This window comes from Condylura cristata, unplaced genomic scaffold, assembly GCF_000260355.1.
Source record: "Condylura cristata isolate star-nosed mole 26May11 unplaced genomic scaffold, ConCri1.0 scaffold00001, whole genome shotgun sequence".
NCBI classification, from domain to species: domain Eukaryota; kingdom Metazoa; phylum Chordata; class Mammalia; order Eulipotyphla; family Talpidae; genus Condylura; species Condylura cristata.
In genome coordinates, this window is record NW_004567102.1 from 82484572 (window position 1) to 82498120 (window position 13549).

Below are 13549 nucleotides of genomic sequence, written 5' to 3' on the forward strand. Positions count from 1 at the left end.
GACAGAGCAACCCCATGTATACCTTCAATGGAAACGGTCAAGACAGTTCTACTCTGGTCATTTCTAGAAGCTAGTGTTCTGGCCACGTATCACAAAGGCCAGGCAGAGGCAGTGTGAATGCTAAGCTTCTCTAGACGGTGACCTGGGGGAATGATAATAAATACTGATATCCTTGTCACTGAGAGATGGGGAAGAAACTGGTGAAAATGAAGCCATATCAAAGTAGCAGGCAATACTTGGCATGAGGTGAATTGCAAATGAGTGAATCAGTGAATGGATGACATACAGAAGGCCCACGGTACTAATGCCCACGTTTTGGCCATGTTTTATAACCTGGGAAATGTAGGTTCACTTTGGTAGATCTTTACGTGAATCTGAAGTTTATGCATGTTATAGAAACTCTTGAGGAAATTTACCTATGTCATAAAGATAGAGTTTTATAACCACAAAATTTGTTGTAAGTGATATTGATGACAATCTGGTTGTAAGGACTCTGGAAATTCTATGCAGCTAACGTAGGTTCCTTGTTAGATGGACCAGGTACCCGAGGAAGATAAATATAGATGAGACAATTTATGCATTGTCACCACAGATGACATGATTCACCTTGTGAGTGTGAGCAGATTTATTTCTAGAGGGTAGGAGATTGGTTTTTATCATGCAGAAAACATGGATTTCATTTAAAGAAGCCATCTTAGTATATCCATTGGCAGAGAACTAAAGTGTGACAGCATCACAGGCTAAAATAGGGCATTATTTTTGCACTGTTTTGAATTAAAGAGGTGGTGGTACTTGTTAAAAATGGGGGGCAGGGTGACCCAAAGCATGGGGATGAACATTTACTTAGATTACCCCATGGTCTGGGAAACTAATGGGAGGTGACTTCATCTCTCACAGGGCTAGTAAATTTATTAAATTTAGTCTGTGGCCAAGTCCAAATCAGAAAACTAATAAGATCCAGTCTTAAGACTTATGCAGATGAGATTCTTCAGGGGGAGGAAGACCTAAAGGAACTTTCCTTAGAACCATAAATTAAGGATTCCTTAAGATCCAGTCCACAAGTGGATCTTCTGGACTAAGCATGGGCGTCTAGATCTCCTTGCCTAATTTAAAATCTTAAAGAAACTCCCAACTATTGAGGGCATCTTCATGAGAGCTACTATTATGCTAGATGCATAATGTTCTATCAGAAGATAGAAGAGGAGACGGTTAAGCTATCCTGCAGGTAACATCAACCACAGGATAAAGGTACTATTGAAAATAACTCTGACTTTATGTTTTAATCTCAATTTGTTATTTGGTCCCCAAATTACATTGTTTTTTAATGTTGCTTTTTGTTCCAGTTCTTTGACCTACCCTGGGAAATGTGAAGAATATTCCTTTTTTTTCTTATTCTTTTTTCCCATTCTAATCAGCCTTTAGAATTTTTCTTCCAAACTCCATGTATAAAGGACATTTTCATAAGATAATAAAATCACAATTAAAATCCATAATTTAAGACAATTTAAGTTTTGTCAAGTTGTTTGCAATAGTAATTACCCACTATTTATCACCTACAGATGACTTGTAAATGGATAGGCTGTGCACTTTATGGCCTACCCTCAAGCATTCATGACTCACTGCTCACAAACATAGTTCCTGACAAGGATATCCTAGTTGAGCAAACAGCGCACTCATCCAAGGTGCCACGTGTTTAGAGCCCAAATATGCGCCCCCTGGAGGTGCAGAGAGTTAATGAGCCCTAGTCTGTCATCTCTTCAATGGGATGCTTAAGAACATTAAGCTAAATGCTTTGTTATTTAATGGGCACTTTAAAGATTCATAGAGACATGTCTTTCTAATGTCTTCAGGTCAAATAACAAGTAAGGCTCACTAAATATTTGACAGAAAACAAACATCATGCAACAAAACTTTAGCATTCTGCTTTGGTGTTTTAATCCTGCAGTAATTCATAAATTAGTTTGGGGAGAAAGATATAATGATTACTGGAATAATATGGCACAGTGCAAATGAGGAAAAGAAGTATACTCCTCAATATTAAGTATCAATGTATCTGAGATGCTGTCTTTGGAATTTAAGGTAACTTTCTATTACAAGATAATTTCATTTTGACAAAATAATTTAAAATACATATAATTGCATGCCAGCTTCTCTTTAAAGAGCCAATAAACTAGCTCTTACTAAATGTTTACTATGTTTATGCTTTGTTCTAAACTCATGCTGTGCTTTCGCTCATGTACATTTTCCAATTACCTTATGAACCAAGCATTCTCATTGTCGTATTTGACAGATGAGGAACTGAAAGACCAGGGCTTTCAGTAACTGCTGAGGGTCACTCACACAGACAGTGTGTGACAAGACTTGAACCCATTTGGTGTGACTTCAGAACACCACCCTGAGTCCCTGTGTGATATTATGTTACATTTCATGATCTAGGGCCAGAGCGAGGTAATCTCTCCCTTCTTTTTCTAATGTTTAATGCAGTTATATATTTGAAGTTCACTCCTCCATTTCTTTTCTCCAAGATTTATTTTTATTTATTTGTGCATATAAGAACTGGGGTATAGGCCAAAGGTGAGGAGGGGGTGTGTGTGTATGAGAGGATTCACCAAAGGCAGAATGGGGAGCAGAATAGACGGATCTACTGAACAACACTGCTGAGGGCAGCAGTGGAGAGACAGGAGAGGTCTGCTGCGCCATGTGGGTCACTCCCTGGCCGGGGATCAAACTCATATCACAGTAGGTGGTGATAGCTTGAGAACAGAGACTTATGCCATCAGCGGACCTTTCTTTAAGAGGAAATCACAAGAGAGATCTAAAAGACCATTGCTAAGCCAGAAAGCCTACTTGTACACTGGCTCTTACAGGATCCTCAAACTTATGGTTTCAAGAAGTCTAGTGTCCCTCTGGGAAACTCCTCTGCATACGTCTCAGGGATTCTGGGCCTCCTTATTAATTTTCTTATTTGAAGGGATTTGGGGAGTTGAGAACTGGAGTAGGTTTTCTGAGGTAGCTGAATCATGGGCATTAAGCACAGGATGGGCCTTGGGAATCGGGTTGTCCGAATCTTCATCAAACAAGTAAATAAACAAAAACAGAGATGGAGATGTTACATGATGTCACGGTCTATAAATATTTCAGTGGACAGCAGGATTTATAACTTCAGTTTTTCACTGATTTGGTTTTCACACCCAGCAAAGCTCCTGGCCTTTCATGTCTGTGACAGAGTTTCTGTGGTTTTTCTTTCTCTTCCTGTTGGCAGGCACCTGTGGCTTGGTTTCTCGCTTGACCCACCATTTTCTGAGTCACCACCCCAACTAAAACACTGCATGTGATTGCTCCAATCTGCATTATCTGCATGTTCCTGCACCCTCAGGAACATTGTCTAAGACTGTTTATTGCTAAATGAGTAGATAATCACAGTCTCATCTCTACCCAACCATTAAGAAGCACGGATGAGTAAAACATGATATGAAGTAATTTTTCATTATTTCTTACTATCTATTTAAATGAAGACCCTGAGGAAATAATATATTTTACTTGTGGACAGATTTGCATTACATCAGTGATGGTCTCCAGTCATTCCTGTTTGCAAAGTTTGAGAAGCTTCTATTATGCCAAGAACTAGCAAGCACATTCACCTGAATTGCTACCCAGGTCAGATGTGGCACCACACAGAGTGACATACCAGGAGCAGCTGCAGCAACAGCACCAACAGAAGCAACATGTGTTGTTGGGTCTCTGGTTTCCAGGTGCTTGAGACACAGCAGGGGTTCCTTCATTTTGTGACTGCTGTCTTTTTCGCATCTCAGCTACTTCAGAACCCAAGTGGCTGAGGAGACAGAAGCATAAGGTATGAAAAATTACAGAAAGAGTATCTTGCCTACGATGAAGGAAGCATAATTTCATTAAAAGGTGGAGTGGGGGTTAAGGGGGACATGGGAGAGAGATTTTAGGAAAGGGTAAAAATAAACCTTAACAATCAAATTAAAAATTCACAAGAAAGAATTTCAGGGGAATATCCTAAAAATTTCAGCAACAAAGGTCTACCATAATCTGCTCCATAAAATCATAGTAACAATGCTGGCAGGTAATCAACATCAGTTGGTAAGGCAAATATGATAAGGTTTGAAAATTTACTTTTAACTTCCTTCTTTACTCAAGAATGATTACATCTGCTTCCTTCATGAACACCTTTGTTGACTATGAGGGGTGTGTGTAACTTATTTCTCCACTGATGTTTACAGAAAGGTTAACTGAGCCTTGCAAATCATTGCCCAAAGTCTTCTGACTATGTAACATCAAGAGGAAGACCAGCTCATTGGGGGGGCTCTCTCACTCCCTTTTAAAACACTTAGTCTCCTTTTTGGCACTCTGACTCACCCTCCAGGTACCAGAATTGATAATATTTGCAAAATGACTATCTATTAGGTGTCCCTGTGGCAATAACGGCTCTCTCCCACCACTTGAAAATTATTTTAATTTAGTAAAGAACAGTGGAAAGATAAAAGTCACCAAATCTAGGGGACTTGCTTTGGTGAAATTTAAATATCATGGGAGATAAGGAAAGTATTGGGATACAGGAGTTGTATCTGTGACCTTACCAGCCAAGTCAAATGAATTCCCACCTATTTATAGGAACTATCCTTATCTAGGTCTTTGATGAAGATAAAATAGAAAGTTATGTTTTAGTAGAATAAAATTGAATTAACATGGCAACTTTTAAAAGGAATGTATTCTACCTAATGATGTTTTTTATAAATATGTAATATATGTAACTCATATACATGTATCGCCATATGTGTGACTAAAAATACTAAAAATATAAAGTATTTTGGCACTGTAAGTTCATACTTTTAAAGTGATGTTTTCATTTCTGAATACAGTGATCACTTTTTGCACTCTCAAAAAGTTGTCCAACACTCCAATTACAGCATTTTGCAAACACCACTATGTCTCCATATTGTTAAATTTCACAGCCATTTGTCAACATCTTCTGTGCCTGTCAGCTGCCTTTAACACGGTGATGACTCCATTCTCCTTAAATGGCCTTCTCTTCTCTTGACCTTCAGACAGCTCATTAACTGGTTTGCTCTCTCACTTCCTACTTCGCAGTCTTTTTGATTCCTATTTACCTACTTCACCCTTAAATTTAAGATGACCTCAGTGTCATATCCTTAGAACTATTTTCTAGCATTTCTTGGGTGAACTTGTTGAGGCTTTTACGGAACCTCCCAGCTTTTTGTTCAAAACCCCCAAATTTACATACCCAATAAGATAATTTTTTTAACTCAATACTCATATATCCAATGACCTACCTGACATGTCTACTTGTCTTTCTCAATGTGGAGTCTCAAATATAAGATGTGCTCGTGCGACAGTCTTACATCTCGCTTTCTAATGTCTTCCCACTTTCAAGAAATGAAAAGCCTCATCTTCTGAAAATTTCAGAGAAGAATCTCTGGGGTCATCCTCAGTTCCTCTATTTCATTCAGACCCACATCAGCAGACCGGAAAGTGTGAGATGGCGTGGTCTCCTGCATGTTGCCTATGCTCCCCAACTCTTCCTCTCCCCATTCAGCTCCATTCTACTTTTAGCCAACAGCCAAAGCAGTCTTTTAAAACAGAAGGCTGATGATTTCAGCAAAGAACCCACTCAACATGTATTGGCTTTTCCACCCAGATCCACTGATGTTTTCAGTTTGCTTTGCATTTATTCAAAGTAAAAGGCCAGATTTTTTTCAAGTTTGTCTTCCATCACTTCTAAGAGCCTCTGTGAAGGACTCCACTTTTCTTCTCACTGTTCTACCACAATGGCCACCTTACTGCTCCTCCACCGTGCCTGGCTGGTACAAAACATGTCACAGACACTACACTTACTGCTTCATACTCAGGGTTCGGTTGCTTCAAAGTTTTGCATGGATATTATATTTTCAGGGCATTCTTATTTAAAATTAGCTTATTAAAAACTACAATTCCCTTGGACCTCCCTGGCACCCTAGAGGTTAAGTCGCAGCACTATTACCACTGTAAGCTGAGCTTGATCCCCAACCAGGAAGCTGACCCACATGGAGCAGCAGACCCCTCCTGCCTCCCCGCTGCTCCCCTCAGCAGTGTGCTTCAGTAGATCCACCTGTCCTGCTCCCCGCTCTGTCTCCTGTGAATCCTCTCACTCTCTACACATCTGGCCTGTAACCCCATTCACTCATGCATAAATAAATAAATCTTTAAATAAAATAAATAAAACTACAATTCCCTCAGCCAACCTCAACATGACTTACCACCCACTCATATTTAATTCTCTCCATATTGGGTGTCATCATTCATTATATTATAGATTTTATGAATTGTTGTCTAATCAATAAGAAAATAAGTTCAATGAAGGTAGCCTATTGTCTCTTCTTTGCTGCTGGAATGTAGAGCTACCTACTACATCCATCTAGTACATAAAAGTATTTATTGAACCAGTGAATTTTACAAGAGATCTCATTAATGACAAGAAAACAAGAAAAGCCGATCACATCCAACATTAAAATTGAGAAATTCCTAACTAATGTAACAAACTAATAAACAATAAATATGGGTTGGAAAGAAAAATATACATCTTACTATTTATAAGTGATATTATTGTCTACAAGGAAATTCTAAGAGATTCAACAGACAAGTCATTAGGGAAAATTTAATGAGGATACGTGGTAGGCTTCAAAGACCAATATATTTCTAATAGAATATAAATGGCTAATTAGGATATATCAAAGAACAGCATAATTTAATTGACTCATAAGAACAAAGAACTAGCTGGTAATATTTCTAACTAAAGTCATAGAGGAACTTTATGGAAATGTTACACACATTATTCAAAAAATACAAAATAGCATCTGTGTAGAGAGGTTATTTTCCTAAAAACATTTTAAAATGCTATTGTCCCAAATTATTTTCTATGTCCAATGTGATTATAATAAAAATTCTAATTGAATTGTTCATGGAACTTATTACTTGGATTCTAAATGGATTCTAAAGGTTCTTTAGAATAATAAAGAGCAATGAATAACCAGCATGTTTCCGCAAATAAAAACAAGTGGATATACTTGTCCTATTGTATCATAGCAATAAATACGAAACTATAAAAATTAGGATATTTTTATAGCTATGGGAATGACAGAGAGCTGAGACAGACTAATATGTACTCACAGCTAAAATTAGAGGATACATCTATATTATTCAGAAAAAAGTCAATAAATGGTATGGAGACAATTAGAGTTCTGCATCAAAAAAATACATCTCCAAGTGACAACACACAGTTTATCTCCAAATAAATCACCAATAGATGTTAGAAAAATTAGATAATTAAGATAAGAAAACATATTAGAGTGATTTTGTACCTTCAGGTAGGAAAATAAGACCCTTTGTCAAGTCAAACAGCAGGAGACGATTGTTGACCTAGTCTAATTTATCAAAAACTTTTGAGCCAATGAGTCAAGAGTATACAATAGAGAAAGGAAAAATTAAGTGTTTATATTTGCTAACTCAGGAAGGAAAAAAAAAAGAATGTGCCAAGATCTCTCAGAGGGCAAAATACTGCTGTAGTGAGATTATCAATTTTGGAGAACTAGCTGAGCTGGAAAAGAACTGATGCTACAGTTCTCACCTCACTCTCAGTGGAATGATATTTTTAGATCTCAAGCTTACACATACACCCATTTAGCCTCAACCCAGCCCCATATGCACGGCATGAACGAGCCCAGAGCCCAGCTGTCGCTGGCCAAACTTGGCCACTGCCATTGTCTGGGTAACGACCTTTCATTAGTCACTGAGTCTCCCTGTGTCCCCGCTACCTCATCTACAGGTAGTGACCAATGACATCAGAACGCGCCTGCGCATCACCACTAGCGTAAAATCCTTGGAACAATCCTTGTCCATGCAGTGAGCTTACTCAGTAAGTTAGTGGAGAGAGTATTGAAAAGAGCTGCTCTTAAGGTTGCGAAAATTTGGTGAAACAGTGTTTCCTGGCTACAGATGTCAAAGATGCCCATCAGTATCTTCTGCCTGAGAGATCACTCCACTTCTTATAGGGTGGATTGTAAAGTTGTAGGATCTTCCTATCTAGGGCTCTAAACAAAGTCTTCCCCAGGGAAGAAAGAAGACCAATGGCTAGGTTTTTCATTTCACCACTAACAGTAATTTTTATCACATATAAAAGAACTGAGTCTCAACTCACAAACGGCTCCTCAGCCAACAATCAAACTTCATCATAATCATGACCATCTTGTCTCGCCCAGTGGCAACATTCAGTTTCGCAATATGGATGAGATGCACTGCTTCGATCCCAAAAGGTATTTGCTAAATAAATAAGCCACGATTGTGAGTCCCTCTTGATCACTGGGATGGACACGGAGGCAACATATCACGAAAAGATATTTATTCCTAGTTGTCATGCATGTTCCCTGGGAAGGGAAACAATTCACTCCTTGATTGAAAATTACTGATAATCACCCTGCTTCATCTAAGCCAACATTTTTTTTTAAAGATTTATTTATTTGTGTATACAGAACTGGGGTACAGGCCAGAGGCTCAGGGGTGGCGAGAGGCTTCACCAGAGACAGAGTGGGGAGCAGAACAGGCAGATCGATGAAGTCCACTGCTGAGGGGAGCAGCGGGCGGGTCAGGAGAGGTCTGCCGCGCCATGTGGTCACCTCGGGGGGCAGGCGGGGAGCGAACTCATGTGGAAGTGGCGTTAGCTTCTCAGTGCTGTGCTTTAACCCGCAGCGCCACCAGGGAGGGCCTAAGCCAACATTTTTACTGATGTCACGTTGGTGCACTTTTTCTTTTGGCTGTGTAGGGTGCCCCTTCTGGTGCTGTTACCATGTGCTCCCACCACCACAGTCCTCCACCATTTACACTGTGCTCCCTCCCACTGAGTGCTCTTCCCACCTTCCCCTCCCCCCTCAATGTCTCAGCACCCACATTGTGCTAACAGAGCAAGTTTCCCACTCTCGGCTGTACCTCATGACATGCCTACTAAAAATGTATCCAAGTCAGTTTTTGTTTTTTTTCTGGGAAGGGGGAGAGTGGGTATTTTTTCAGTGTGTGTTTTATAAGTTAGCATTTTGTTAACACATTCAGACTGTGAGAGTCAAAGAGCAAACTCTTTGTGCAAGGAGAGTGAATTATCAATAAGATTATGATTCTGGTCAGGTGTTGGGGCGCTTAGGCTGACCGTCATCATGTGTAAGAACTTCCTTTTGCAAGGTGATACACACACACATTCACATACACACATATACATGTGATGGTTAAAATGACACATTTTCTCTCCATGTTCACGATGTTTTCATATATATTTATGAAGACACATGCAGATGGAACTAGGCCCTCGCTCCTGTCTCTCCCCGTCTATGAAGTACAGAAGCGGTTCAGTGTCAGCCCCTCTGCTCTTGGCTGATGTGTGTCCCCCAGAAACTCTGAACAGCCTGAGAGTCCACGTGATGCAGACATCCTGGATGGCTCAGGGCAAGTTCTGGTCCCCAGAAGAGCGACTACTACATCACAAAACATCACAATTTCTCTCCTTCAATTCTGCACTTTTTTCAATGTTGTGTTTTCTTCTAAGCATGTTTTTTTAGAGTAGCATCTTTGGAGTAAGCTCTCAATTCATAACTGTCTAGTAATGATTCTGTGGTGCCCCTGTTTGTTGTACAATGAAGTTATGAAGAAGAGAAATACGCATTCTACCACTACAAGTAACCTTAGCTGGGTACCAAGGGCACACAGAATTATCACAGGCATTATCACATAATAAGCATTGCATTTTATTATCACTCCTTGACAAACTTGTGTCTTCATAGTCACCAAAAACACCTGATAATTTTTTTTTTTTAATTGCAGGATGGGCTTTTAAATATCACTGCCCAGCCAAAAGACTAGCTGAGGCCACCTGGGTCTCACACGGATTGTTACAGTGCAGGCCTTTGCCAGTCAGAAGACAAGTCTTATGTGATTTCTTTTTTAAAGACTTTATTTATGCATACAGAACTGGGGTACAGGCCATAGGTGCTGGGGTGGCGAGAGTTTTCACCAGAGACAGAAAGGGGAGCAGAACAGGCAGACTGATGAAGTACACTGCTGAGGGGAGCAGTGGATGTGACAGGAGAGGTCTGCTGTGCCATTTGGTCACCTCTGGGGCCGGGGACCAAACTCAAAATGAAGCAGCTGCGGCCAGCTTGCACTGCTACGTCCTGACCTGTTGAGCCACAGGAAGGGCCCCCTATATGATTTCTTTAGTGTGGCACTTAAAGGGAGAAAGGCCAAATGAAACAAAAATAAACCTTTAGACTGTAAGACCAAATGTGTGCTTACCAGAAGGGAGTGGGGAGGAAGGGAGACAAATCAGATAAAAAGCTTCAGTTCTATGATGAAGGATGGAATTGAACTTTCAGTGGTGAACTTAGTGTGGTCTATACAGGCGCCCCTTTATGATGATGCACACCTGCGACTTACGTGCTATAATGCAATGCTACATCGATAACACATTGAAAAAATATCAAACTGAAACCAAAGTAACAACCCTGGGCCAGCACCATCACACCCCCTAGAAGTTTCTTATGCCTAAGCCAAGATATCTCAGACTTACTCAAATTGAATTTGCATTTTCACAAGAAGCCCAGGTGACCTTCACCCCCACGGGAGTCTGAGAGGCACTGGTTCAAGTCACACTCAGCTGCCACCTGAAGCTTGGTGACCGGAGCAGAGAGGCAGTCTACCCCCGGGGTGAAGCACCAAGCAGGAGAAAAGGCATTGAAGGTGCTGACCTGGTCTCCATGGGAGGCTCATCTCACCCCCTAGCCCTGTTCTGCTTCCTTGCCACCTGGGCGGACCTTACTTTGCTCTTCTCTCTATCCACATGGCTGCCACTTGCCACTCTGCTCTAACTTGGATCCACAGTCTGTGTCAACTGCTGGCCCCCAGCATCACAGATTTTCCCCCATTGTCTTATCCCTGGGACCTGTGGAAGACCTCCCAGATGAGAACCTTCGGGAAAGGCCTGGGCACTGCTTGTTCCGCTGGGGCCTGTAATTCCATACCGATAAGCACCTTTGCCACTGGTGAGCTTTTCTTACCAGAGCAAAAGCTCATGGAGGCAAGAGCAGGTCACTGATCTTTCTGCTGCTGGTAGACATGGAAGGAGAATGTCTCCCACTAAGCTCCCACAAGGACTGACAGTCTGTGAGCAGAAGCAAGGATGTCAGCCCACATGGAGCCACCCTCCCCCCTGTGCTCAGACAAGAAAGAACGGAAAGCTTTCTTGACATTGACCCGTGGCTTTTCTTTGTAAATTGTTGACACCTATTAATGTTCGTGCATTTCGGAATCTAGTGTAAATCAGTACTCAATTTCACATATCCACTTTAAATGATTTACTTTAATACCAACACCCTGAAAACGAATGGTGGTAAAACTGCCATGTTTTCCAGGAAGTTTGCCACACGGGTAAGGTTCAGAATGGGGGGGTTGAGTCAACGTGTGTGAAATAAGTGCAACAAGAGAAAGAGAAAACTTCCTCCTAGTCAAGGCAAGTAGAAAAGGTTCTCTCTCCAAGGCCAGATTAGCAGTTTGAAGGAAGGTGAAAGCCATTCAATTACTAAGCAATTTCAGCAAGTCCAGAAGGCCAATACTGATCAAGTAGCACTTGAGCAAATCCAGCTTTTTAGCTCACTTTTGCAGACTTTGCTTTCATTTAGAATGGTAGCATTAGCTTAAGGGTGAACGTTTTAGGAAAGAGACTAACACATATTGCAGGCAGAACAATCTCTGTCACAAACACTCCTTGGTGACCATAAGAATCCCGAGCAGACTCAATCACCTTCACTGTGCCATTCTAGAAAATACCAGTGGTTCATAAAGAGTCGTGACGTGTTTACTTAGGAAGGGACTGGCTGAACTTTCATCTATGTGACATATTCATTTTAAGATTCATCAAATGGCTTTTCGAGAGCAGACAAATCTCATTATTTCAATCTGCATAAACAAGATAAGCAAGTTAACATAAGGAAAAGGAAAAAAAGCCTTAAAAAGAGAAAAGAATTCAATTGTGAAAAGAAAACCCTCAACATTTCAAAAGGGTGTAGCAGAGACTGTTGCGCCTAATAGTGATTATTCATATAATTATTTCAGATAGCTACACAGTAGGGATAATTGCTGTGGAAATTCAATGCAGAGAAACGTTTACATAAACATGCTAAACGGGAATAAAGAGATTAATACTATGTGGGAGCATTTCTAGCAGGAGCTAAAATTCAAAATAAGTCCCATTTATGTCTGCTGTAATACCTTATATACTATTTAAATCTTTTGTCTACAATCATGCCAATGTAGGTCACCCCAAATGAAACATCAAAGTACCTTCTTTCTGAAGAACAGCTTCACTTTGTTGCCACTTATTCATCACATAAAGTATTATCTATTCTTTTCCAAAGCTACATTCTATATATTTTGTCTTAATCCAATGAACAGCTAAACCCACCCCCCCACAGACATTTAAACATATGATCAAATAACTAGTAAACGTTTTCAATAACTCATATTCAACTCCAGATGAAAATGTGAAGTCAAAGAGGGTCTGTGGTCCTCACTCCTATAGCCCACTGTTTTAGCATGTCTGTTTAAACAAAATGATGACTACAAACCAGCCCTGTTAGGAAGTTTACACCTGCTCAATCTCTTTCCTTTTTAAATAAACACACCAACCTCCAGGAAGCCCACAAGTGATGGAAAGGACTCCATCCACACTCTTCATTTCACAGAAAAACATTTCCCTCATTGCTAGAGAGCAGGTAGCATCTATCGGAAAGCTGTGCAGGGCGGTGAGGATGAAGGCGGTGAGGATGAAGGCTCTGCCCAGGAGCCCTTTTCACAATCCACTATGAGATGAGAAGCAAAAATGACAGGTCTTACTGGGGGTAGGAAGATGAACCATTTCCTGTCTTTCGTATCCGTGGAACAGCATAGATCGAAGGAACCCTGTTAGTTTCACTTTTAGCGAAGGTTGACTCTGTGATGAGAAGCTGAGATTGGCAGCGAGAGCCAGACACAGTCGGGTAAAACAGACATCTATAAATACTTTGGCCAATCATAATAAAATGGATAATAAAAAAAAAAAAACATGCAAAACATAAGGTCCAATTCGTTTTTCCGATTAGATTTTGAATAGATAGACATGAAATTATTCTCTCAAATTGTTCTGAATGTTTCTAAATGCCTACTGTCCATTTCATGACTTATAGCAAGTGTCTTGCAAATCAGCACGTGGGTAACAGGAGCAGCAGCTGCTCATGGGCATTGTCTGTACCAGGTGTGAGACCAGAAACAGGCGCCCTCGTGGAGCAGTTCAGAATTCAAATCATGTCACCCCTTTTCTTACTCTTTGAGCAAGTTAATGAACCATTTTGTGCTAGGTCGTGCAATTAGAATACCAAGATAATCATATTATCAGTTTCACCAGGATAGGTGAGAATTAAGTGAAAAAAAATTAATTTATTTTTTTATTATTATT

At 40.4% G+C, this 13549-nt stretch overlaps 1 protein-coding gene across 2 annotated transcripts in view; it reads right to left on the bottom strand.

Annotated features, from left to right (window-relative positions):
- The window catches only part of RGS17 (regulator of G-protein signaling 17), an 87310-nt gene that overhangs the window by 21035 nt on the left and 52726 nt on the right, over positions 1-13549 (bottom strand). For both annotated transcript variants that reach the window (XM_012723695.1, XM_004673943.1), the window contains exon 2: positions 3689-3832. In XM_012723695.1, coding sequence (XP_012579149.1) covers positions 3689-3807 — 119 coding nt within the window. In that variant the 5' untranslated portion in view covers positions 3808-3832. The remainder of the gene's footprint in view (positions 1-3688; positions 3833-13549) is intronic.